The sequence below is a fragment of the Aotus nancymaae genome, unplaced genomic scaffold, assembly GCF_030222135.1.
Source record: "Aotus nancymaae isolate 86718 unplaced genomic scaffold, 86718_ANA_hifiasm-v0.15.2.pri h1tg000003l, whole genome shotgun sequence".
In the NCBI taxonomy this organism is placed as follows: domain Eukaryota; kingdom Metazoa; phylum Chordata; class Mammalia; order Primates; family Aotidae; genus Aotus; species Aotus nancymaae.
Genome location: NW_026988414.1, coordinates 63,167,439 through 63,193,475, shown reverse-complemented (window position 1 = coordinate 63,193,475; position 26,037 = coordinate 63,167,439). Strand labels below are relative to the sequence as shown.

At 36.5% G+C, this 26,037-nt stretch overlaps 1 protein-coding gene across 32 annotated transcripts in view; it reads right to left on the bottom strand.

The window, feature by feature from the left end:
• PTPRD (protein tyrosine phosphatase receptor type D) overlaps nt 1-26,037 on the bottom strand; it is a 1,411,192-nt gene that overhangs the window by 133,857 nt on the left and 1,251,298 nt on the right. For 19 of the 32 annotated variants that reach the window (XM_064381675.1, XM_064381734.1, XM_064381693.1 and 16 more), the window contains 4 exons: nt 18,425-18,515; nt 12,585-12,794; nt 7,235-7,395; nt 1,428-1,442 (listed from right to left, as the gene is read on the bottom strand). In XM_064381675.1, the coding sequence (XP_064237745.1) occupies nt 1,428-1,442; nt 7,235-7,395; nt 12,585-12,794; nt 18,425-18,515 (477 nt within the window). The remainder of the gene's footprint in view (nt 1-1,427; nt 1,443-7,234; nt 7,396-12,584; nt 12,795-18,424; nt 18,516-26,037) is intronic. The other 13 variants (XM_064381707.1, XM_064381747.1, XM_064381749.1 and 10 more) reach the window with 3 other exon arrangements.

Genomic DNA, 26,037 nt, shown 5'->3' with positions numbered 1-26,037 from the left:
AAAGATCGTACTTATGGTCTTGAAACAAAGATACACAGAAATGTGAGCACACGCTTTCAAAAGAAAGATATACTTAGCAAATATCTGTACTATGAATATTCAAGTAAATCAATCCAAATACTTATGTTTCTGATAACATTAAGAAGGTAATCCCAACTCTGCCACTACTGGTATGTGCCAACTATAAATTTTCTTTTCTGTTTCTTTGTGTATAAAATAGAGGGAGATTAGAAGATGATGTCTAAGTCTTGGCTCAACTCTCTCATTTTAACAGAAAAAGTAAGCACTGATTAAATTATAAAATGTGAAAAGTGTTATAATGAAAGGTATATATCTGAGTATTTTAAGTGAGTTTAAAAGGTTTCATCTTTTGGCTGAAAAAAAAAAAACTATTTTGCAGGTGTTTTTGCTGACTAAATGGACACTAGAGATATCCACACAAAAAAGACACCCTCAAAGAGGTTTAAAGATTTTTATCATTCAACATGAGGCTTGCTGACCAATGTAAAGTGATTTTAGTGTAAATAATGCAGCAATGGTTCTCAAATTTACTATGCATCAGGATCACCTGGGAAGACTTGTTAACGTACAGCCTGCTGGACCAATGCCTAGAGTCTCTGATTCAGCAGGTCTGAGGTGGGGCCCAAGAATGTATTTCTATCAAGTTCCCTGGTGATGCTGATGCCACGGCTGCTGGTCCAGAGACCACTCATTGGAAACCACTGGAATATGACATTGGGAGAAAGGTAGGTAATCTCTGAGTTTTTTTTTTGTAGTTTAATTTTAATCAGGAATTTATATATATGTTACATGCATATTTATACATAAGTGTATATTAATATATAGATAGGAGTTCGAAAGCTAGAAGGTTAGTATGGATCAATCATTCAATAATCACATACTGTATGTTAGCTATGACTATTGCTGTTATTATTCAAGACTGGAAGATATGGATAATAATTTTGAATTAGGGAAGAGTTCTCACTAAGGCACTGTCATCAATATTTGCGGGGTGTGAAAATGCTAATATCATTAGGGGATCTGTAATCAAACTTGAAAACTAATCTTTGGTAAAAACAAGACAAAACAAAACAGCTTATGAGACACCTCACATTTCTGCTCTGTAGACACATGACACACACAAATGCCCATTTTAATCTTGACCACAAACAAAACGCAGATATTGGTTTGTGTACTATCTTTTAAATTTCACCTTTAATCTGTTTTTTATGTAAACAAAACATTTACTTTCCCCAGAATCATTTAAAGGAAGTTATTGTATATATGTAGGCTTTGCCCATCTTCCACGTGCCAGGTATCATCTTTTGTATGCAGCCCCGCCCTCCCCTCTTCAGCAACTCCAATGTCTAACAGTTTCTTAGGTTTTTCTTACTGAGCATTAAAGGGGTTTGTTCTCTATTCCTCACCTGTCAGGTTTACTGCTCCATTTTAATGCAGCAAAAAAGGAAAAAGAAAGGCTAAATGTTAGTTGGTCAATGGTAACAAGGATAACCATGACAACCAAGATTTAAGAAACAGTGTTTACAAGCAAGGACACATAACTGACATACATTCGGAAGCGACAGTGAATCAAAGTAATTGTAGACCTCTGATTATGAAATAAACAGAGGACATGAAGTTACATCACTGAATACATAGTGTGTGTGTGTGTGTGTGTGTGTGTGTGTGTGTGAATGCCACATGCACTTTTATCCATCACCTACAAAATATTGCCACAATTAATAGTATCCCAGGAAGTATTTGATAGTAGAGAGATAATTTGATTTTTTAAATACATGCTATGTGAAAACTACTAACGGACTTAATGGGAATACAGCATCATTCCATAAAAGAAGTTCATTCATTTAAAATAAAAAGCCTTCAATTAAGAGGTATGTCATTCCTTTCATGATATAAAATATCTGCTAATTGTATTGAACTATACAGAAATTTGCACAATCAAATAATACACGAAAAGGTAGTAAGGTGGCAGAAACCATTTCTTCAAACACCTCTTGCCACATCTTTTTCCAGTGAAGGATTAAGTACATCTTTAGTTTAGGAAAATGTAATACCCGTCATTATAAATCTAAAGAGCATGGCCCATTTATACAGTTAGGCTAATTCAGAAAAACATTTTACTACCAGCCACTGACAGAACAGGTATTTTCCTAGTCTGTGCTGCTGCCTGCGAACACAACTAGTTCATGCTCATAGATCCTTTCACCTGTGATAGTATGTTGACTGTTTAAATAATCACATTACTTCTGCAGAGTATAACCTTTTCCTGAAAACAATTAATCGAAAAATCTTCACTTCGAGGCAAACTGCAAAGTTTTCAGTGAGTTCCTAATTGCAAAATAAAGGTACTAAGTTTTTCTTAATGCCAATGAAATCGATACCCAAGTTGCTGGACTATCTGGCACTGTGAGATAATTCAATCCATCTCGTTTCAAAAATAAAAAAATCCACATTTAAATTGTACAAACACACACATACAAAGTTAATGATGAAAATGATATCAAACACATTGGTTAATTCTTCTTAATCTTAAAGTGAGTGATTACTAAGTGTGCCAGGTGAAACAAAAATCCTACATAAATGTTTCCAACTTGCTCACTTTTTAAATCCATGACTTTATCAGGGAATCAGTTGTAGGAAAATCCATGTCTGAGGATGGAAAACTACCTAGTGAGTTATCAGTTTTGTGTATTAAAAGGGTACTTATTTACATGAAAAAATGCATAGTTCTAGATAAAGGTTAGCCTTACCATACACATGGGTATATATGTGGTACATACCCAAGTTTGAAAGCTTTCACAACTGGTAAATTTATAGGCCAAGGATTTTATTACAACTTTTGCCAGCCAAAATAAAGGTGATAATAACGAGTGATGGAGTCAACAGGTTTGACACACTTTCCATGTATGTCAGGAATTGAGTTTGTCTAACACTCTTTGACTTGTATACGTTTAATTATCTAATAATTTGGGGAGCCAGGCACTCTACTAGGCACTAGGGCAGAATAATGAATAAGACAGAGTCCTTGACCTGCAGTTTAGTGGAGGCAGAGTGCCAAGAAAAGGGGCATTGACGGTAATGCAGTAGGTTCTATAATAGACAAGTAGAAAGTACTTTTAGAGCCTAGGAAAGTTCATCCGAAGGCAGCCCGAACCACTAGACAGGTGAGGAGAAGAGAACACAGGAGATGAAGCAGGCACCCAGAAAGCCTTGATAGTAGGCAGCATCCTAGCTTACTTCCAAAGGATGAGTTAGAGTTAGCCAAGCCAGAAGGAGTGGCAGGGGAGTGACAGGAAAGGCATTTCTAACTCAGGGAGGGCCTACCCAGAAGCCAGAAAGCAGGGACCAGTGTGGCTGGGTGGGGCCATATATTTCTTCATAGATTTATCTCAAAATATTCTGGACTGCATTTCTTTCTTTGATGAGGCCTTGGAACTATATGGAGGGTTGATACAAAAAGAGAAGACTAAAGACACAAAGCCTGCAGAGAGCCAGTGCTGAAGCTGGAAAAAGCTGGAAAAACTGAAGTCTGTATTTTAGTCTCGTCTAGCTCATGGCCTACACATCTTGGGATGGGTATGGAAAAACAGTGTGCACGCAGGCTAGATTACTACCATTCAAGGATGTTAATTGCCTAAAATGTGCCTCAGAGTTCTAAGACCTCCTGATCCACATCTTTGTTTCCATAGTATGTAACAAATACTTCTCATCCATCTTGAAATGCTTTTCCATAGAGGTAAGGTTAATAGTTTATTTTTAAATGTTTATTTTCTATATAAATACTTCTTGAACAGTTCTGGAATAAAGTCTGAAAAGCTTTACATATGTAACAGATATACAGAATAAGAACTTTCAATTGCTTTATGGATTTTTTTTTGTCGGACTAGATGGATGTGCAATTCCAATACTATTACCTGGTGTTTATGTTTTCAGATTATACAACATTGTAATTAAAAAGCTCTAATTATCTAGTCCACTCACTTACTTCATAAATCTAGGCTCACAGTGTTGGCAAGAATTTCTATCCCATGCAACCAGCTAGTCACAGAACTGGGACTCGGACTCAGATTTCCTGGCTCCTCAGTCCAGTATTTGTCCAAACCTTGCTACTATCTCATCTCTGTAAGGTGTATTTAAGACATGGCCCATATCATATTTTAAAAAAATACAGTACATGAAAGTTTATACCATTAAAGATATATCAAATATATTTTAATTTTATGATGGTTCAAAAAGTATTTCAGGGACCTTACAAAGCCCTGATACTTTTTGTTATTGATTATCAATATATTATAGGTGTTCAGATTACTAGATTAAAAACAGAAGTTGAATGAACGGAATATCAGATCAAAAAGTGTGCCATTTCCACATGAATATATCTAATAAGAATAAGTCTTAAAGTTTCCTCAGACAGCTGGTTAAAACACACTTCTTTATATCATAAAACTATCTGTAGCTACAGACCTATTGCTAATGCAAGCATCTCAGAAGCAGACATATATGATGAAGTGGATTATCACTATAATGTGAGTCAACAATGTTTTATTCTCATTTTCTTCTCAAAGCATTATTTGCATATGAGAAGTGAAATATTTAGACAATAGTAATAATAATGATACTTTCAATTCTGAGTCATTACCAATGACCTGTGTATAAACTGAAAGGCACCTAAAAAGAGGGAATGGAGTATTTATTACATAATTAACTTTGCTCAGAATCCAAGCTATAAAAGACACTATTCATTGGGTACAGAAGATTTCCTTTTGAACTGCCTCATGATAATCAAGAAGGACATTGTTGGGCCTACTTGAATTTCAAGTCAGGAATGTTCTTTACTGCTGAAGCAAGCATTTCTATTTCAGAAACGCTTCATGGGCCTTCAGATGGTTAGCTAAATATACTTAGCATTCGAGGATGTGTGCATTTCCCAACAATTGCATTAGACGATGCTTATATAGGCCCACACTAAAATGCTACTCTATTTTAACAGAGTCATAAAACCTTTAAATATCATACTCCTTTTTGTGGGAGCAGGAAAAATTATAAATGAGTTCACTTTTTAAGCACATGCAGATGAAGAAAGAAAACAATTATCTTTTTAAAATTATTAGGGCTATAATCATATTTCTTCACATTTACATAACTGATTCACAAATACCATATACATCTGTTACTTGGTATGACTTAATGATAGCCATGTATATCCAAATAAAACATAACTTAAAAAATAAGGCATTCATTTTTCCCATTTCAAATAATCACAAAATGCCATGTGAAATGGCCTAGAAATACACCTGTCAACAAGCACTTGTTTTTTGACCTGACCCCCACAGTAAATATGACCACCTAACTAAATATTTCCCAGAAAACAGTTAGAATTATACTATTGCTTTTTATTATTGAAGTCCCTTCTGGAAAAAAGTGCAGTGTACAGACAGCAAAGGGCATCAGCTCCTGCTTGGACTCAAACAGGATCTATGATTACTTTGGGGCAGGTGGTACTTTGTGCTTCCTGACCTTACCTCTTACATAGAGAGAGGTGATAAAATACAATGGGTTCCCTAAGATACATGACTATAGATACAGATTGGAATGGGAAACTTCAAATCATCAACTGAAAGGAGATTTTGGCTTTCAGTCACTTGCTTTTTCGGCTATTTTACAGCATGGATAATAGAATGATGGCAGTGTTCATGAAAAAAATGATGGATATTTCTTTCATTCTTTATAACTCTAAAATAGGATAGGCAGTTTGATGGGTTATGGTTATGAACTTCTTTCATTTGTCCTTTATTTTCTCAACCCTCTCTCCATGCTGGAATGAAATAAAATAGAGCCTTTTAAGAACAAGTTTTTCAAAGGAGAAGTGTGTTGAAGGAGTTTTTTTTTTTTTTTTTTTTTTAAGGACTCATGAAAAGAGGTTATAGGGGAAAAAAGCTATTCCAGGGACAGAAGAACAAGGGAGAGAGGGTGAAAATAATTAATATAAACCCCCAAAAGGCAGCTAGATTTGTAGGAAAAAGAATGAATGAAAATGAGATTATCAGATTAAGTAGATAAGCAAGAATCAAAATGAAGACACTCTTTTCAGATTTTGAAGGCCAAGGTTACAGGGATAGGGAGAGAGAAGGTATCTTGTAGTAGTGGGATGAGATCGCCTTCACAGTAGCATTTCAAAACATAACACGTCACAAGGAAAATGAGAACATAAAGTTTTATCAAAATACAATTTAGATTGGAAAAGATAAATTTCAATATAGAGGGAAGTAATTTTGAATTTAGTCATTTTAAATGTTTAAGAAAGTATATTATATGCTATTTTTATAAGTTCGTATTTATATTATATTTTTAAGACAGAAAGAATTTATGGGAACAATTACTAATGTCCTCTATATAACTGACTGGGCAGTGACCTCGGGAAAAATCTTGTTAGAGATTAGATGTTAGAGGCAGAAACAGAATTGAAAAAGAGTGGCATATCAGAAAAATCTGGGTAGAAACAGATTATCTGCATCCTAATTGTAGTCAAAGGCACTACTCAAATCAATACGTGGGCATAATAAGACTGAGATTATAGTTTTTTTAAAAAGGAAAATGGTACCTTGGCATCCCTTCTCGGACACATACACAAATTCACCAGTGAAGATGTGGAATAAGGGTGAGAAGAAAATCGGGAGAGGATTCATTCTCCATCCCTCTCTTTTTTTTTCCTCTTCCTTAATCCTTAATTTTTATCTGCTTTTGCTGAATTTTGAGAAATAGCTACCGGGAACTGTCTCAACACTTGTGCAAACTAGATTATGATATGTACACAAATTGTAAAATCGTAATAATGCTTGAAAAAACATGTTGAAATCGAGCAATTAATTACCTAAAACAATCAAGTGAAAGCTTGCATAGAATTATTTGCTTGTGAATGCACTGATGCCTCAACTGTTATGAAAAGTGCTTATTTGCATAAAGCAGCTCAGAAGTTTCGAGGCCGGAATAGACGCATGTTGGACAACAGAAGTCTATACCAAACACTGAATAAGATTCCAAATCGTACAGTCGTTACATTTTGATCTTAACTGTAAACGCTTTCCAAAAATAACTGAAATGGCACTGAAGTATTTCTACTAAAATCAACCACCTAAGGACTGTAGAACAGTGATCAAGTATTTAAAAATAAGGCAGCCACCAAAACTGCAACAGAAATATTGGGCAAACCTACCTTTTATAAAGAAGAATAGCAATGACAATGCAGATGATAAAGACCACTGCAAGGACCGGACCTACAACCCAGATCAAGCCTTCTTCTTCATCCGTGATTGGCTGTGGATCCAGATCCATTGACACCACTGGGTCAGAGTACGGGCTGGTTGCATACATCTTCTGAGGAAAAGGAGAGTCTATTTTAGTTATAAAACAATGGCTTTCTAGAGAGTACCTTTAACATGTGAAGAAACGAAAAATCCAGGAAATAGTGGATTTGATGGCGACTGTGTGAAGCAATGTTAGCAAAATAGAGGGAAGGGGAAGGGATAGGAGAATAAAGAAAAGATAGGAAGAGTTTTGTGATGCAAATTTCCTAGAGAGTGAAATATTTTTTAATAAAATCATTTTGATAGTACAAGTTACTTCACAGACACTTTTCATTGGGATCTATATATGGCATATTAAATGATCCTATGAAGCATAAAGTACCAGTAATTAACCAGTGGCAAAATGTTTAATGAACATTTACATCGTGCCAAACTGTTAGGTGCTAAGTGAAAATCAAGAGACTATATTAGAGTTCCAGACCTCAAGGCATTATCATACAGTTAAGGAGACCAAAGTACATATTTACAATGCAACGTAAGTCAGTACGTAATTAAATGTGAATGTCAGCAGTTGTTAGTACCACTGTGCTTCTTAGTGCTTGGTACTACTCAGTATTTCTGCATTTTAGTTAGAATTGGAGCCTAAACAATGAACAAAGTCTAAAATTTCAAAAGCGAATTCCATAGTTCAAATGACAGATGCAAGATGCACAGAATTGATGATATACACGGCTTCGTAAAACATAGAATTTTTAGTACTTAAAAGAATTTAGCAGTTCTCATTTTATTACAGTTATTGCTCAAAGACTGGTATGTTTGTTCCCAATAGACAGCTGATAATATACTTTTTAAAAATACAGTTACTTGGAGAAGAAACGGGCTAAATATCTATGATTTTTATTTCTGTGAAATCCCATCCTATTTAGTTCTGTCCTATTTGAGTCTATATTAGGAAAACATCTTCCTGACTCTCCCTGCCCCCTTCAAGGCCCTGTCTTCTACTTTCCCAGTCCGGAAGAGAGGAATCCATATTCACCAGCTGCTCTGCTTCTCCTATCACTCACTCATCATCTCTTCTCACTCCAACACCACCATTGGTCCTATTTTTGTTATCATTTGCCAAAACTAATTGTCTTTATTTACTCTTTACCTTTCTAGACAACTTTTCCAGATTTGCCACTGTGGATCAAGCCTTCTTTTTTCCTCTCTCCCATCCTAATCTTTCCAACTGCTCAAGCCCTGCTGAGTTAATTGCCTCTGACTCCATCCTACAGACTAACATCCTTTTTCAAAAAAAATTTTATCATAGAGATGGGTCTCACTATGTTTCCCAGGCTGGTCTCAAACTCCTGAATTCAAACAATCCTCCAGCCTCGGCCTCCCAAAGTTCTGAGATTATAGGTGTGAGCCACTGTGGCTGGCTCTGAACCAGCATTCTTAAGTTCTATTCTCTACTAGCATCTTTTGTCCTCTCTTATATGGCAAGGTCAGCCCAAGCTTTAACTATCAGCCTCCATTCAGACTATGTCTTCATTAATGTTCCTAAACTCAGATATTCTACGAAATACCAGATCTTCATTTCCAGTCATGTCTAAAGACTGCTACATATATACTCAAATTAAGTATGAATTTCTTAATTTTTCCCAGATATTCCTTCCCTTCCTCCTGACTTCCCAAATACTCGCATCCTCTCAGTTTCTAGGAATGGATACTGATTTTACCTCATAGTAACAGTAATAGAATTGAAACACTGGTTTTAGCGTATCAGTGACCCCCAGGTCCGTCTGCTCTCCTTCCAGTCTCATCAGCGCACTTTTCTTTAGGACCTTATTTATGTGCTCCTCAACATACCAAGAGTTTCTTCCTTCCTCTAATAGTCTCCACTGCTGCTAGAGGTATCATCCTAAACTACAACTATAAAGCCTTCGAGAGGCTCTCTCATGATTCCCAAATAAAACGGAGTCAACTTAGCATGGTACTCAAGGGCATCCACAATTTTACTTTAAACTTGCTTACAGCATACAACACATTCCATCACAGTGAGCTTCTTGCTGCTACTCCCTAAATGCTCTATTCTTGTTCCTCAACTCCCTCACAAGTTCCACAACATTTAGCCCCTGAAATTGAACAACGCTTCAGGCCTCACTTGAATACTGCCTCCGATGAAACCACCTCTATTTAACTGATTGGCAGTCATTGGTCATTCCCTCCACTAAAAAAAAAAAAAAAAAAAAAAAAAAGATAAAAATAATACAGCTGCATTTTTATTTAGTCCTTATTTTTTTTTAACGGCGCTGACCAAACTCTATTTTGGCTTTTTATTTGTATATATACTTCATTTTCTTTGGTGAAACTACAAACTCCTAGAAGTAGGAGTTTGTGTTAACAAACACAAATATATTATTTGTGTTTATATGCTTAAAGCAGCTAGCACTGACTCTTTTACTTTGTGGGTTCTCGGCAAATCTTGGCTGAATAAGACAAAATAAAATGTTCATCTTTTCAAATGGCTGAAATTATCAAGACATCAGTATATGTGCTCATATGATCAGTACATATATATAAGTGTTTTAACCTGCAACTTTAAAAATTTGTGTTTATGGCATCTATTCTGAATTTGAGTACAATGAGCTCAGCCATCAAACAGGAGAAGAAACGTTCCACTGAATGCCTGTATACTAGTCTTCTTTCTCATTTTTGTCATTGTGCCCAGGAAAAAGACACTGACTAAATTTTCAGATTTTCTAATGCATGAAAAGAAGATGAAAACTCAATCCATATTTCCAAGCTTCTCAGAAGCAGCTAAAAAACAAAAGGATGCGTATGGTATAAGGTTTGACACAGAGGACTTGGCAAAGAACTATATGTCTAAGAAACATAATTATCTACGTAATTGTTTTGGTTTATACATTACCCCTTCTATTTTGTAGGTGATGCTCAAATTGTTTGATAGACAGAAGTAAGCAAAACTGTCTGATCTGAAATTCTTTACAAAGAGCCTTTAAAATAACAATCATGGGCCAGGTGCGGTGGCTCACACCTGTAATCCCAGCACTTTGGGAGGCCGAGGTGGGCAGATCACAAGGTCAGGAGATCGAGACAATCCTGGCTAACGTGGTGAAACCCGATCTTTACTGAAAATATAAAAAATTAGCCAGGCATGGTGGCATGTGCCTGTAGCCCCAGTTACTTGGGAGGCCAAGGCAGTAGAATTGTTTCAACCCAGGAGGCGGAGGTTGCAGTGAGCCGAGATCATGCCACTGCACTCTAGCCTGGGCAGCAGAGCAAGACTCTCTCAAAAAAAAAAAAAAAAGATAATAATCATGGTTCATTGAGATGGAAGTCTAAGCACAGGTTTTCACAAAGAACAAAGATTTCCAACTCATGCAAGAAACAGAGACATGTGAAAATGAAAACAGTCATAAAATGATTCCAGCCTCATGAAAAGTATAATTTCTTGTGCGCATAAGTAAAAGAAGAGATTAAAATTTAGATCATTCCAAACCAGTTATCTGATCTTCTTAATACGAGATAATGGATTAGGGGATAGTTTGTGTCTTTGAGGGAGAGGGAAAAGTATTTTCTCTTTGCAAATTACCAGTCTACCCTCGGAATGGTTAGGAACATTGTTATAATCTGTTAGCGAAATCTGAGACTTACACAAAGGCTTTCCCACTGCAAAGTGACTCTAGCTGGATGTCTCTTCTAGGCCTGAAAATATATATGATATGGAAAAGAAATACATATCATATATATTTGAAAGCAATGCTGAGAAAGATGATAAAGGGGCAACTTCCTTAATACATTTGGAAAAGAATCTTAATTCTATAATTAATAAGCAGATGACATACTAAAGAAAGGGATATCATCAGTTGTGACACATTTAAACACTAGTGGAAGACATCAGAAACCAGAGTGGTTCAGTGGTTCAGTCTGCAGGATCGAATGAGATTTCTCTTCTTTGCAAGATTCTCTGATCTACCTCAATGCTCTGAGTATGCTTTCTGAAACGTTCCTAGAGCTATTAAAAGAAAATTCCTCTCAAATATTTAAAAGTCACTTTTGAATAAAAGGAAAAGATGATTTCTTAACATTCCATTCCCTTGATGTTCTGCCTTAAAACCTTCAACTAGAAAGAGAAAGCATATCTGTACATTAAAATTCCAGAAAGGCCATCACTTTGTTTTCAAATGACATTCTGAGCACAAAGGTAAACCAGGCAGAGAGGCTGCCTTTGTGTTTTGATTTTCCACAGGGGAATTCTTTCAGTCACTTGAAGAGAGGCCCCACCGTACACACTAACACCTGATGTGGAGAAATCTTTGATACATCGTGAGCTGCTTCCATACGGGAAATGACTGGCTCAACTGTTTGCCACACCTGTCATATTTAGACCCCGGTTACAAAAATTAAGTTTAAATTATGTGTATTAAATGTTCGTGTGTACTGCCACTTCAAAATTCAACCTCTTCCCATCTACAGTACCTCTCCCTCTCTCTTTTTAAAACATTCAAAGCAACTGAAGCATAAAATGACATATAAGCAAGATGAATTACATAAAAGAAGGAAAGTCATTATTTAGAATACCTTAGGAATTGTCTTTTTAATTAAATTATTGTCTAACTTTCTTGGTTTTTCACTGATATAGTCACTCATAAATTTCTATAATTAAAGAAGCTGTTGTATTTTTCTCTTTCTAGACAGATCTTCCTCATGAATCTGGGTAGAGGCACTGTCATCTCACTTGGCAGATACAAGAGAATAAATACAATCACCCCCAAAATCAATATTTTCAGAAAGATGCCATGTTGAATGGCAGAACTTGTGAGTTTCCACTGTAATCACAGGGGCTAATGTCAATCAGATATTACGCAAGATGAGGACAGCCTCTTGTTTTCTTTTTTTTTGACAATAGTTATTTTGAAAGGATGAGGGAAGGAGATTGTGAGCAACGATGGCTCTAACAACATGATATTTGTGTTACATCAAAAGGTATCAAGAACTATGTCGTATCGATCTGAAACTTCATAAACTAGAGGGCCACCTAAATTTCCTTCATCAGAGACACAGTCTCATTTGTAACGCAATCTTGAGGAGTACACTCAGCAATGTTCAAAGAGTAGGCAACCTGTTATTACACTTACTAACAGTTCATGAGAAATACAAGGATGGATATGCCTACAAATCCGTAAATAACCACATTCCAGTGAAAATGTATAAGCATTTCATAGGAAACAGATGCCATCATAATTAACTTACAGACTCTGAATGTTCCATTACTGCTAACACAAAGAAGACATATTCTTGACCACTTTGGAGTTGCTTGTTTGTAAATCCACCATAATGCTTGTCATCCCCCAGGGTGAACTCAGTGGGAAGGACATCAAAGTGAGCGGCAATATATGGCTTTAATTCAACTTCTCTCCCATAACGGATGCTTCTGCGTTTCCTAGATATCTCCTTAAGCAGCTTAAGGAAAAAAGTGGGAAACAGAAAAAGACCTGTAAACAGTAACTCAACTTACTGGTAATTTAATGAGGGAAATTAATTCAGAACTAGGACCAACGCAAATGCAGTGTGTTCACATTTCATATAGCACCTCAGCATCACAAAATCTCAGTTCTCTCCATATTTCAAATGCTTCTCTTCCTGTTAAGGTAAGATACTGGACTGTTATTACAAGGTCCAGGCTATAAACACAGGGCAATTAGATCCTTTACTGCAGCTCATTTCATTTCCTACACTAATGAAATTCTCTCAAAGGGCAATAGTACATCATAACTTGTCTAAGGAAAAAAGTCAGCTTGATTCATAAAAGCCTTGCCTTGCAGGAGATTTATTAAACAAGGAGTAACCTCAGACAAAGCCATCTAAATCCTTAAATCTGGCCACATTTTAGAAGAGGTTACTACTATTTTAGATTGTTTTTAGTAAGGAGATAATACATATGAGACAAATTCCCTCAAATCAGCAGAAGCAGAATCCAACAAACAATTTTTAATGTACACATATTAAATAGACTGCTACTCATTAACCAATTTCTGGCTTGACTGAGCTCCTTGTTTGGGCAACTGGGATGCACTTCCCTACACTTTATCATGGCGGCAACTTTTTCTAGAATCGACCTCTCTTGGGAGTATGTATATCTTGCTGGATGATGCAGGCAAGGTAGATGAACATTAATTTTAGTACTACCCTGAAGAAAACATACATGCATGTGTATACATGAATCCTTCATGTATTTCTAAAAAAAAGAGGTAGAATTTATTTTTGGATAATCTATTGTTTTTCATGGACTCCTTTATTATTGGAAAATCATACTAACAGTAGTTATGAACATGGATCTCAAAGTTACCTTTGTCTTCTCCATTTAAAATTGGTATGTTACAGGGTTTAACAAGGAAAAGGTCTGTATTAGGCTGGGATGCCTGTTGATGTAAGCAGGAATTTTTTTGCCAGTTTCTTGGAAAGAACTTTTATTTTATTTATTTTACTATCTGTATTAATAGAAAAGTCCGTGTATTTGAGGAGAAACTGGAAAAAGGAATGAACCTGTCTTCACCTTGATAAACAAAATTAAGATACTTATGGAAACATTGCAGCAAAACTATTTACTAGCCCTGTTTTTATAAATAGCAATGATCTAGTAAGGTCAGGCATGGTGGCTCATGTCCATAATCCCAGCACTTTGGGAGGCCAAGGCAGGCAGATCATGAGGTAAGGCAAGTGAGATCATCCTGGTTAACGTGGTGAAACCTCGTCTCTACTAAAAAAAAAAATTACAAAAAATTAGCCGGGTATGGTGGCACACGCTTGTAGTCCCAGCTACTCAGGAGGCTGAGGCAGGAGAATGCTTGAATCCGGGAGGCGAAGGTTGCAGTGAGCCAAGAGTGTGTCACTGCATTCCATCCTGGGCTACAGAGCAAGACTCTGTCTCACACACACAACAAAAAAGAAAAAAGAAAAAAAATGATCTAATGAAAGCCAAAGTAGTGATCTCTCCTTAGTAGAATGAGAGCCTGGCATCATCAAGGCTAGGTTTCTGTAATAAAATGATTTCAGACTGTATATATGATAAACACTGAACGCTTCTGTTAGGAATTGGATGATACACTACAGTTCCTTCTACACTGGGATTAGCAAATGTCTTCAGCTGGTTCAAAACTGTATCCCAAAAATGTAAAAAACCAATCTTTCGGTTATAGGAAAATTATGGCCTACATTATTTTTCAATAATATTTAATTTAAAATGTGCCAAAATTTTCTGTGAATTTGAGTTTATTAATGCAATTAAAATTACATGAAATGTAAGCTGTTTTAGGAAAACCACGGTAGATTGGGTATTACTCGGTTAGCAAATTTGGACCATCTCACAATAAATTCAGTTATGCTGATCAATAATGCACCAAATGGCCAGTAAAAACACAAGGCCAGAAAGTTAGCACTATCTTTTAATCTTGTTGTCAAATTTAGCTTTACTTTTAATAATGATGATAACTGTAACAATAATCGTTTTCATTTATTAAGCAATTACTAGGTGCTAGACACTGTTCTAGGGATCCTAAGCATGCATTAGCTCCAATTTACCCCTTAGAACCCTATAAGGATGGTTAATATCCTCATTTTTTAAATGAGGAAACTGAGGTACAATAGAAAATCTTAATACATAATTAGACTCAATTAGTGAAATAAAATAAAATCCCACGTTCGAGTTTTCTCAACTATAATTTAATTTACTTAATGATTACACAATATCATAAGGAAATATAAACATGATGTTTAAGCTCTGATACTCTAAACTGTTTTAACTCAGTGTGTATTTATACATATTTATGTATCTGCTTATATCAAGACAGATGAATGTGTTATTTCCATTTTCTTGATTCTTGTTATATGCTAATTTTAAAAATCTGATTTCAAATATTTAATGCAATATAACTGAAGCCTCATTATACGGTTTATTGTTGATATGTAGTAAAAGATAGTAACCTATTACACCAAGAAGGAAAATGCACTGTAGACATGCTGAACAGCTTTTTGAAGCTGGGTAATCAAAAACATTCATCATGAGTTGTTTATGTGACTGTGTCCCCTCTTCTACTTCACTGATCAAACCCTACCTTGATTTTATTCATAGAGTAGATGTAGTTAATAGTCAATAATTCATCCATATCATTGTCATTCCCACAAGCACTTTCTGCTAGGGTTTCTTTAGAAGACTTATAGGAATTAATTCAGAATAAAATATTTGAGTTTTTGGATTTTTAGATTCAATGCAGTCATTCATTAAAGTCAAACCTGAAACATCACTCTGCCCCTTTATATTGCTCTAATCTCTGTAGGATGCTTCCTATGTTACCCGTTAAATGGTTCAAATGAGCTCAGATGACACCAAATTTAGCCAGCATGTTGCGGTTACAACCACAAATGACCACTTTATTTTACGATAAGACTTTGAAGTACAATGCAATGAAAAGCTCATGATATATTACATGACCTGCTCTGAATTAAATATCGCTAACATTTTGGGAGTCATTCTGCCCCAATTCATTCTGACTATCAACGACTTCTCTGTCTAGTTTGACCTTGACAATAGGAGTTTCAGTTTATAAATTTATCATGTGGAGAGCATCCCCAGACAAAGGATAAATGAACTCAGAAGATAATTTCGAGAGTAATATTGTTTAGAAAGCTTCTTTCAATTTTTTACGGACCTAGATATGAGGCATGCATGTGGAAAACCCCTTAGGCCACCATTCTATTCAATGATATGGTTCCAGCAATTTGAATTACAGGCCTTTGTGAAAAATTACCTGATCGAATACATTTAAGAGATGAACACTGCTTTGTCAAACCTGGCAGTACCAAGCTATAGATAAAATTACTACAAAGCTTTTATTATCCATGGTAGAAAAAAAAATGTGTCTGTAGGGATCAGAAACTGGATGAGTAAGCATAAAGTGAGGCCATAGCCTACTTTCATTTGTTCCTCTCCACAATGGTTACAAGATGTATTGGAGGTAATTCCAGAAGATATATCAAGGGCTTAGTTCTTTATCAGAAATAATTTTCATTTTCCAGTCAATGCATATCTTATTTCTTCCACCATTAATTCTACAATGTGGTCTCAATTATATCAGGAAGAAAAGTGGGAAACAACCCATCCCGACCCAAAAATTTTGAATTAATAAAATGTTCTTTATCGAACTATTATACAGATTAATGCACCACAACTTAGATGATTAAAATGACCCTTTGTTATGGGAATCAGCAGCAGAGACCCATAGAATTTAATTGCAAGAAAGTTCAAAGTCATATAGCCCTATAGTTTAATCCATTAGTGTTGCTGTGCATTTTGGAGGTTAAAACCTGGCTCTTAAAGAGAATCACTTTCTATTACTTACTATCAAATGGCTTCACTTCTAAGGAGAGCTTATTATTTAAAAGTATTTGATGTCATTTTGGCTTGGATCTCAATGCCTTAAAAACTTTTTTTTAATAAGTAGAAGAATTCATAGATTCTACAAGTTGCCTTTGCATTTTAAATCTCATTCCAGCTTAAATGGGATGATGACAGTTCTGTAATTCAGCTGAGAACCAACGAAAATAGTACAGACTGTATCAAGATTAACTGATTAGTCAGTTGGAAGTAAAATCATGTTTTGCTTCAAAACCAGCTGATCATTCTGCATTTTCAGTTAAAGGATTACTATTGTTTCAATGTCACAGAATAATGAGTTTGTTCCTTTATCATCAATACAAAACAACTAAATTAACAACATATCTAAATTACATGATAACGCTATTGAAATAATGCCTCATTTTACACAGCTTCAATGATCATCTAATCACTAGTGACACAAAAGCATAGGCCTAATCTTGAACTCACCTCCTCTTCTGAATTTGATCAAATTTAATTCAGATAAATGAAGCCAGTGATCATAAATCCCACTTTTACTGATGACATATGTCTGCCAAAGAAAGCTAACAACCTTTTTGGTCAGATCACAGCCTCCTTTGTGTCTCCTGTGTGCAGACATAGGTATGAAATAAACATAACCTCTCTGTAATGTAGGTAGGGAATTTGTTCTTTTACTTATTCTGTTTGTAAGAATTTGAGGTAGAAGAAATATGTAGAAACAAAAGGTCATACTACTAGATGTGGCCTATGTTGTAAATAAACCCAATAAATTAAAATCTCGTATTTTCCAAATGAGGGCCTTATGGTTATTTGGCTTATAAAGTGATTGAAAACAGCATCACGTTAAAATAACAAAGGGTCTTCTGTATTTTAAAATGCAAATTCTACTCATTAACTTGCTATGGTCCTCTGGGGATCTAGCTCAACACTTCTGGATCATATTTTCTTATCTAAATAGAAGTATGTGATAATTATGTATTTTTCTTCATGTTATGCATTACCTTTCAAAAATGTCCTTATACAAGAAGGGTACCAATTATAATGCACCTGCTGTTGTAAGATTTTGGAAATCCACATTATATATTTAGCATTTGTTGTTTTTTGTTCTATATATTTTGCTTTGCTCACAATTTTGTGACTTGTTTTACTTTCTCAATAGTGAAATCCATTTTTGACTCTGAAAACCTACAGAATATAGAATAAGGCAAAATTTCTAATCAACAGAATTCTGTGAGAAACTGGATAAGAACACATAGTAGGTCAAACGAACTCTGCTGGAAATTGTAATTTGGTATTTTTATCAGCCTCAGCAACTGTTGCACTAATGAAGGGGACCTTGGGATTTCTATCAATGGTGATTAAGTCTTTGCTGATAATTCACTTCACCTTCCACACCTCTGCATCATGTTTTACAAGGGGCAAGGGGCAAAATATTAATGCCAACAAAGATTAGACAGGTTGTAAGCTTTATTGCAGCTTAATATTTTTTAATTAAAGCAAAAGGATCTTTGTTGGGATCCCCAGGGGTTAGCATACCAACAGCACTGAACCATCCAACCAGCTAGGTATGGAGAAGCCAATACCCAGATTAGATCCTAAAATGCCTCCATAGGGAGAAGGCAGATATGTAACAAATTAAATAACTAATGAAAGACACAGCCAACAATGACATAGTTACCTCATCTAATTCCATTTCATCTGGACTCTCCCATGGCTTGATAAATTTCCCACGAGATTTCTTCAAAGGCACAATTATTATGTAGTAACCTCTGCACAAGAATGAATAGACAAAAGTAAGGTTAATTCAAAGGAGGAAAAAGTGGATATACCCTTAAATCTTCCACAGACCTGTGAGGCTGAAGGCAAATTATGGATATGGAGTGACTTGTCCATTTCTTACATCAATGACAAATAACCACGTGTTTGTTCAATTTTGAAAACAACATGGGAAGACATTTATGTGTGACTGCAATAATCTTGTATGGTAATATCATCATGGTTGACTGCTCTTTATTAGGTATCATAAACAGAGCCGGCATAGTTTGTTAGGGCCCTGGTGCTGGACACGTACAAGGCTGGAATACCGCAATCTACCGCCACGAGCTGCTGAACCAAATATTTTCTGTGACATTAATTTATAAGAAGATGTTTTGAAAAGGGGTTGTATAAGAAAAATTTTACTCTTAGCTCACATAAATACTTATTATTACTATGTTTTTTATACAAACCTAAAATACTCCTTTATTTGAATTTGAAAAATATAAGTGATAAAAATTATGTATAATTGCATAGAGTGAAACACTAATAATTCTCTTCTATTATACCCATCAAATTGCAAACCTCAAGGTAAGTACTGCAAAAATTTGGAGAAAATAACGACCTAAGGGCCTTCCAAATAGATATCAATATAATGATACCTATACGAAGAGACAAAAGTAACTGAATCCTTACACTGAGAACAGTCAACTAAAATTTAAGTAATGTATAAAGGTACCCAACCACAAATAGGTATGGGTTATTTGTAAAGCTGTTTTGTCACTTCAGTATAGTATACATTCTGCTTTCATATTCCTGTTTAGGGACTCTGCTCATACGATCTTTGGTAGTAACTATACAAGGAATTTGAACATACTGTATAATAACACCATATTAATCACTTCCTACTTCTCAGCTATTATATTAAATGCATAATCTGGCTTTGTCCTCCTATAGAGAAATCTTTGAATAAAGCCTAGATATAGCCTGTAAGGCTATAAGGATAGGTCACAGGCAAAAAGACCGATCTGTAAAGATTAAATAATTGCCAAATCAAAACAGATAGTAAGGGGATGCAAACCTACATTTATCTTAACAGTGGTCTGTCTCTGTTGTTCATTTACTCTATGTATCATAAAATATTTTCTAAGGACTCCATATGCTTTGTGGAAATTTACTGTGAAAATGAAAATGCACACACATGAACCCAAACATACCCATATACCTTTAAAAGAGGAGGCCACCACACAGGACAAAGAAAGAAGAGGAAGGACACTCCCAACCTTGTGTCACACTGAATCATAGAGACCAATCACAGAGACCACAGGGGTCAGGAAGGCCTCCTTCTAGTCATCTCAAAGCAAAACCTGTAATAAACTCAGGGACTAAGAACTCTGTTTCCATTAAGAGTCTAGACCAGAGCTGCCCAGTACAGTATCCCTAGCCCCTGGGGGCCATCGAGCACTGCAGATGTGACTAGCTCACACTAAGATGCACTGTAAATATAAAAGACACACTGGCTTTCAAAGACTTAGCATTCAACAGAGTGTGAAATATCTCAGTAATAATTTAAAAAATAATGCTTACATGATGAAATAATAATCTGGATATATTAGGTTAAATAAAATAAATTATTAAAATTAATGTCATCTGCTTTTAATGTTTTTCACTGTTGCTACTAGAAAACTTAAAATTTCACATGTGGTTTTCATTACATTTGTTGGATGGTACTGCTCTAGAGTGCTCTGGTGAAGAATATGGCACTTGGAGATATATCTGGCCCAGAGTTTGGGCTGATCTTGGGCTTAAACCCCAGAACCTCAGTTTTATGTTTTGAAATACGAGAGTAAAAAATACCAGGCGGTGACACGGGGGGAATGAAACAAACAAACTCAAGGTGCTCAGCACAGTACGTGTGGCATGTAGCACTGAACAGATGCCAGCTGCTACTGGCTAGTATGAACATCACGGGTGGAGCAATGCATCTGAACTGTCTTATTCAGTAAGACTCCATGAAGCTCCATGAGCTTCAGGTTAAATAACCTGTCAAACTTCTTTTCCCCTAATCAAGAATTCAAGTCAAACCAAACAATTATACCACAATCCTTTCTCCATGGTGCTGTGAGCAACTAATCAACAGATAACACAGGATTACACCAGCTAGCCATTCATTTTCTTTACTACAAATAATCACAATGATCAAGGAGGATGAGGAGAAGGCAGACTTGGAGTGTGTGACAGAGACCAGTATCTTTCATTTTATGATCCAGAGTAAGCTTCCCCCTCTTCCTGTCCTCCCACCACCTGAAGGATTTGCCAAACAAGTCCATCATGTTAAATGAGCATGGAGGAGAATGACGGAGGCTGCAACTGAGCGTACAAAATCACACTGCAGATGTATTTGATAAACACACTTGTCAAGGAACCTCTTGCTTTCACTAGCAACTGCACTAAGTCAGAAGAGCTCTACACATAAAGCAATGATATTGCATATTATCAGAGCGCTACCATCGTCCTCCTTCAGAATCTTGTAAATCAAGGTTAAGTTGATGAGTTTCATTAATTTTTTCTTCTGATTTCATACTCTGAGCCGCCATTCTTATACATGAAAAAAAAAAACAAACCCATTCTTCGGCAGCACTCCCCAACTATTCATTTTACCTGTGGCTGGGATAAGAATTGAACAGCCTCCCCCACAGCAATTAATTAGCGGTGCGGCCAGATATCCATAACCTTTTTTCTCTACTGATCTCTGAAGCACTCATCTAGGGCAGTCAAAGTGAAGCTTGCTTCAAAGCCGCTTTTGCACACTGAAAGAAATAGGGCAGTGGCAATTTGAAATTCTGTATTATACAAAGCCTCGCCTCGGTCTAAATCCACACTTTGCAACTGTGCTCTCTGCAACTACAGCTTTGTAAGCATCAACATACTTGCCTTACTTGCAACCTGGCTCTCCCCGAGGGTACTGCTTTCTTTGCAGCCTTCTCATGTGGCAGCTGTGGATTTATCCCTCCTCACCTGCCTATGAACTTCAGAGTCAGGGTTTGGGGTTTCTTTCCTGACTTCCCATCGCTTCTTTTTCTTCCACCCTCTTGCTTTTTTATTAACAAACCCCCTCTCTTTTGAAGATCATGCAATCCAGCTATATTATGCTCTTCTCTGGCTGATTTTTGCCATCTAGAACTTCTCCACGCATCTCCTTTTCTCAGGGAAGATTCTTTTGTGGGGTTCACGGCCTTCTTTTTTTCTCCAAACTCTGCCATCATCCTGCATGATTTCAACCTTCATAGGTCTGGCCCATGTACCACTGAAGCTCTTAGATTCTTCAATTCTCCCTTTCCAAAGCCCACCTCCTCCATTCTACATTAGCTGAAACCTAATGTAGAAATCATAAGCAGAAAAATCTGCCATTTTCTGTGCCAGAATCCAAGGAGCTAAACACAGCTCAAGAAATAAAGCACAGGGCAGAATAATCCCACAAATTCAGAATCAGCAAACCCAGTTAGGACCACAACACGGCCTGGCAATCTTACCACTACCTAGTTACCTAATAACTTCTCCAGTTGCCTAGTCCGTCCATTTTCCACAGTAACGTTTTCACTTTCTCCTCTAGCTTGAAACCTTGACGTTCAAACCTCCCCAGTAGAAGATGGCCTTATTTCTTACATATAGAGAAAATGCAAAGATTCCGACAAGAATTCCCTCATCATCTGTCTACTAAACTACAAACTTATCTAAATCTGTAAACAAACCATAAACTTTTCTTTTGTTATAGTAGAAGGGCTGGCCCTAATTTTGAAGGCCGTTAACTATTTCTTGAATTGTTCCCCATCTTCTTGCTTTCTTAGGAAGGTTCCCATACATGATACCCCTTCTTTCTCATATATCTCAACTTCTCCTTCCCCATTCGATCCCATCCATTAGCTTTCAACCATGTATAAACATGTGCCATATAAAGAACAAAACAAACCACATCCCACTCCAGTCACCTCACTCTCTCCCACTCCTGACTGCCAAAATTCTGCAAAGAGCTGTGTGTTCCTCCCTCTGCCTCCCTTTCCCCTCGCTTCCTGGCCGACGAGGCTTTAGTGCCTGCCTCCTCAATCCACCTCAATACCACTGCCAGGGTGCTCAGTGATCTCCATGGTGTTACATCAGAAGGGGAGTTTCCGATACTCTTCCTTCTTGACCTTTTAAGATGTTAACACTCTTCATGAAACATTCTGAGCCCTTTCTCTGTGATATTCTTCTGATATTTCTACGTGTATCTCTGTCCACACTAACCTTATTTCCTTGGAAGAATTTATCTTCTGCTGCCCAGCGACAATGGTGACATTCCTCCAGGCTCTGGCTAAGAACTTCTATCCAGACCCTATTTTCATCCCAGATCTCATTCCAGCTCAGGGCATCAGTTATTAGCTATAGGTAAATGATTTCCAGATTCATATCTTTAGCCGAGAATGTTCTTCCGAATTCCTCTGGTTGATCCAACTTTAACTTAATTTCTCCATTTGGGTTACAAAAGTATCCCAAATTTACTGAGGTTAAAATAAAACAAATAATATGCCTTTCAAAATAAATCCTCCCTAATATTGGACTATCATCCATTTCAGTGCACAAGCCAGAAACCTAAGTGTCATCATTGACAATCTGCTTTATTCTCTCCCTCTGTCATACTCAATCTATTGCCAAGTGCGACTTCTTCCAAACCCGATCTCCAGTGCACGTGTTTCTCTCCAACTCCACCACCACTATTCTGACCTCATTCCATGTCTCATGCCCAGACTGTGACCTGACTCTCCTAACTCTCTCTGTTGACTTTATCCCCTTCTAGCATAGTCTCTGAAATTTTCAATTCACAACACAAAATCTGTCGTGCCATTTCCACTTTTTAAAACATTTCAGTGGATCCTTTCTCTTAGGATAAAAACTGAAAGTTATCAGAAGGCCCAGGAGGATCTTGGCTGAATTCCTTCTGACTGTGCCCTCTCAGCTACAGCTCAATAGGCTTTCAATGTCTTGCCTTTACCTTAGGCCAGTGGTTCCCAGCCTTTTCGGCACCAAGGACTGGTTTTATGGAAGATAATTTTTCCATGGACAGGATGGGGGTTGGGGGGATGGTGTCGATGTGAAACTGTTCCACTTCAGATCATCAGGCGTTAGACTCTCATAAGGAGTTGGTAACCTAGATTCCTCACATGTGCAGTTCACAATAGGGTTCATGTTCCCGTGAGAATCCAGCGCCACCACTGATCTGACAGGAGGTGGAGCTCGTTCCAGTGGCAATGTTCCCTCGCCACTGCTTACCTACTGCTGTGCTGTCGGGTTCCTAACAGGTTAGGAACTGGTATCCATCCAGGCCCAGGGATTGAAGATCCCTGCCTTAGTCCATTCTGTCATTAAACTATTGATCATTCTGTTCTATCTGCCTAGAACTTTCTGTCACTCCCATGTAGTTAACTATTCTCTTTTCTTAAATATCTATTAACTGATTATTTTCTAAGTGAAATCTTCCCTGATTTTCATTTAAGCCAATTACCCCCCTTATATGGTATCTATGGACCATTTTTAATCTATAAATTTTCTTAAACTGTTTAAGACATACTCATATATTTATAAAAATGTTACTAAAATAGACATATATACATAATATTCCCCAAATTTGCTTAACTTTGCCATTTTATCATGAAAATATTCTTCCACTGAGAAGACAGTGGGTGGAATAGGTGGCTCTCAGGAATTAACGTCTCTCCTAAATCAGGCAGTCAAAGTATTTGGTGGTTCTTCTCCATCAGAATTTTCCACTCTCAGTCTCATCCAGCTTTTTCTCCATCCTTCAAACCAGCAACAGCATGCCCATATAGAGTTTATAGAAAATATAACTTCTTATTGCAAACGTTCTTTTCTTTACTGCCCCACTCATGACCCTCGTTCTAATCTCACAGGACATTAAGGAAGATAAGATGATACAGACTGGAGGAGTGAAAGGGGGAGCTAATATGTGTCCCACAAATTCATATCAACCAAATCATAAGAGCTGAAAGAACTTGCTTGAAATGAAAAAAAAAATAAATTGCTTTTGGAGCTAGCTTTATATATGGTTAAAATTAAACTCAACATTCTGCTTTGCTTGTCTGCCTCAAGTCTGAAGTTAAGACTCAAAACAGCTTTTCAACACAGACTTGGACTTGAACTATTAACGTAATAGAAAAATAAATAACTTCAGAATCAATATATCTGGAAAGCCCTTGACTACTTATAAAGTAAGCTGTGTTTTCCCAGTATATTAGATTTAATTAGATAAGTTAAATCTAACCTTCAGAATTTTAATTATATTAAGTAAAGTTTTACTAATTTCATTTAATATGTTATCATCAAGGGGCCCAGTTCCCCATAATTATATGGGAAGGCAATCTCTGGTCTTTGTGGCAGTCCCACTTCGAATTCAGTAAGGCTTTTTGTATTCGTCTGTATTAGCATTCTTAAACAGGTTTATTTAACTGGGAGGAGAAAAATCCGTCTCGGAGTTTAATGATGAATGTCATTTCTTGCATGAGCTTCCTGCTTTACCTCTCTTTCAATTTCATGGTAACCCACTGACTTTATTGATTCATGACACTAAACACATACTTCTGTGATCTGTACCCAAGCATATACGCCTGGTCACTCCTAGTTCTAGGGTTTGTCTGAGGCAGTCCCGTTTATGTCTACTTCTTACGGAGTTTTTAATCAGTTACCAGTTGTCCTAGAAAAAAAATGTTCTATTTTAACTAATAAACTTATGGTCACAGAGGCAGGGTTGTGGTTCAGAACGTGGGCTCTAGGGCCAGAATGCCTGGATTCAAGTCTTTCCTCTCTGGTTCTGTATTGTGGGCTGGGGCAAGTCAGTCTACATTGTGTGTTTCTCAACTATAAAATGAAAAGCACCCTTTCCGTGGGAATGACATCAGTTAATGTGTATAACGTCCTTTGCATAGCGCCTAGTATGCCCTCTGTTCATATTAACTATTATTAGGATCAGCTGTATGATCATGGCCAGGCCACTTAGTACCCCTGGATCTCATTTTACTCATATGTGAATCAGAGGAAGAATACCTACCTTGCAGGGTTATTGTGAGTCTTAAATGAAACCTAATATCCTCAGAAAATTGCAAAGTACTAAACAAATTTAAGCCTTTACTACTTTAACTCACAAACATGTGATTAATTATTCTTCATTAAGCTGCTAATAGTGGAACACAAATCTTACGAAGCAACACTCTAAGCTATGCTTCCTTAAAAATCTTCCTGTTTAAAAGAAAAAGTTGACTATGAATTAGTAAGACCAAAGAAATTTAAAATTCCATAAAATACCCTTATTCTTCATTTCTATTTTTTATAAACCTAAAATGGTCATTATAAAAGTAATTTACATAGATTACCTTCTGATAGCTCTTTCTTTTAGCATAATCTGTGTCATGCATTTTGTTTTAAATACCCAGAGGGAAATTCTGCTCTGTAGAGTCACAGAAGTTCCCTATGACATATTACAACCTG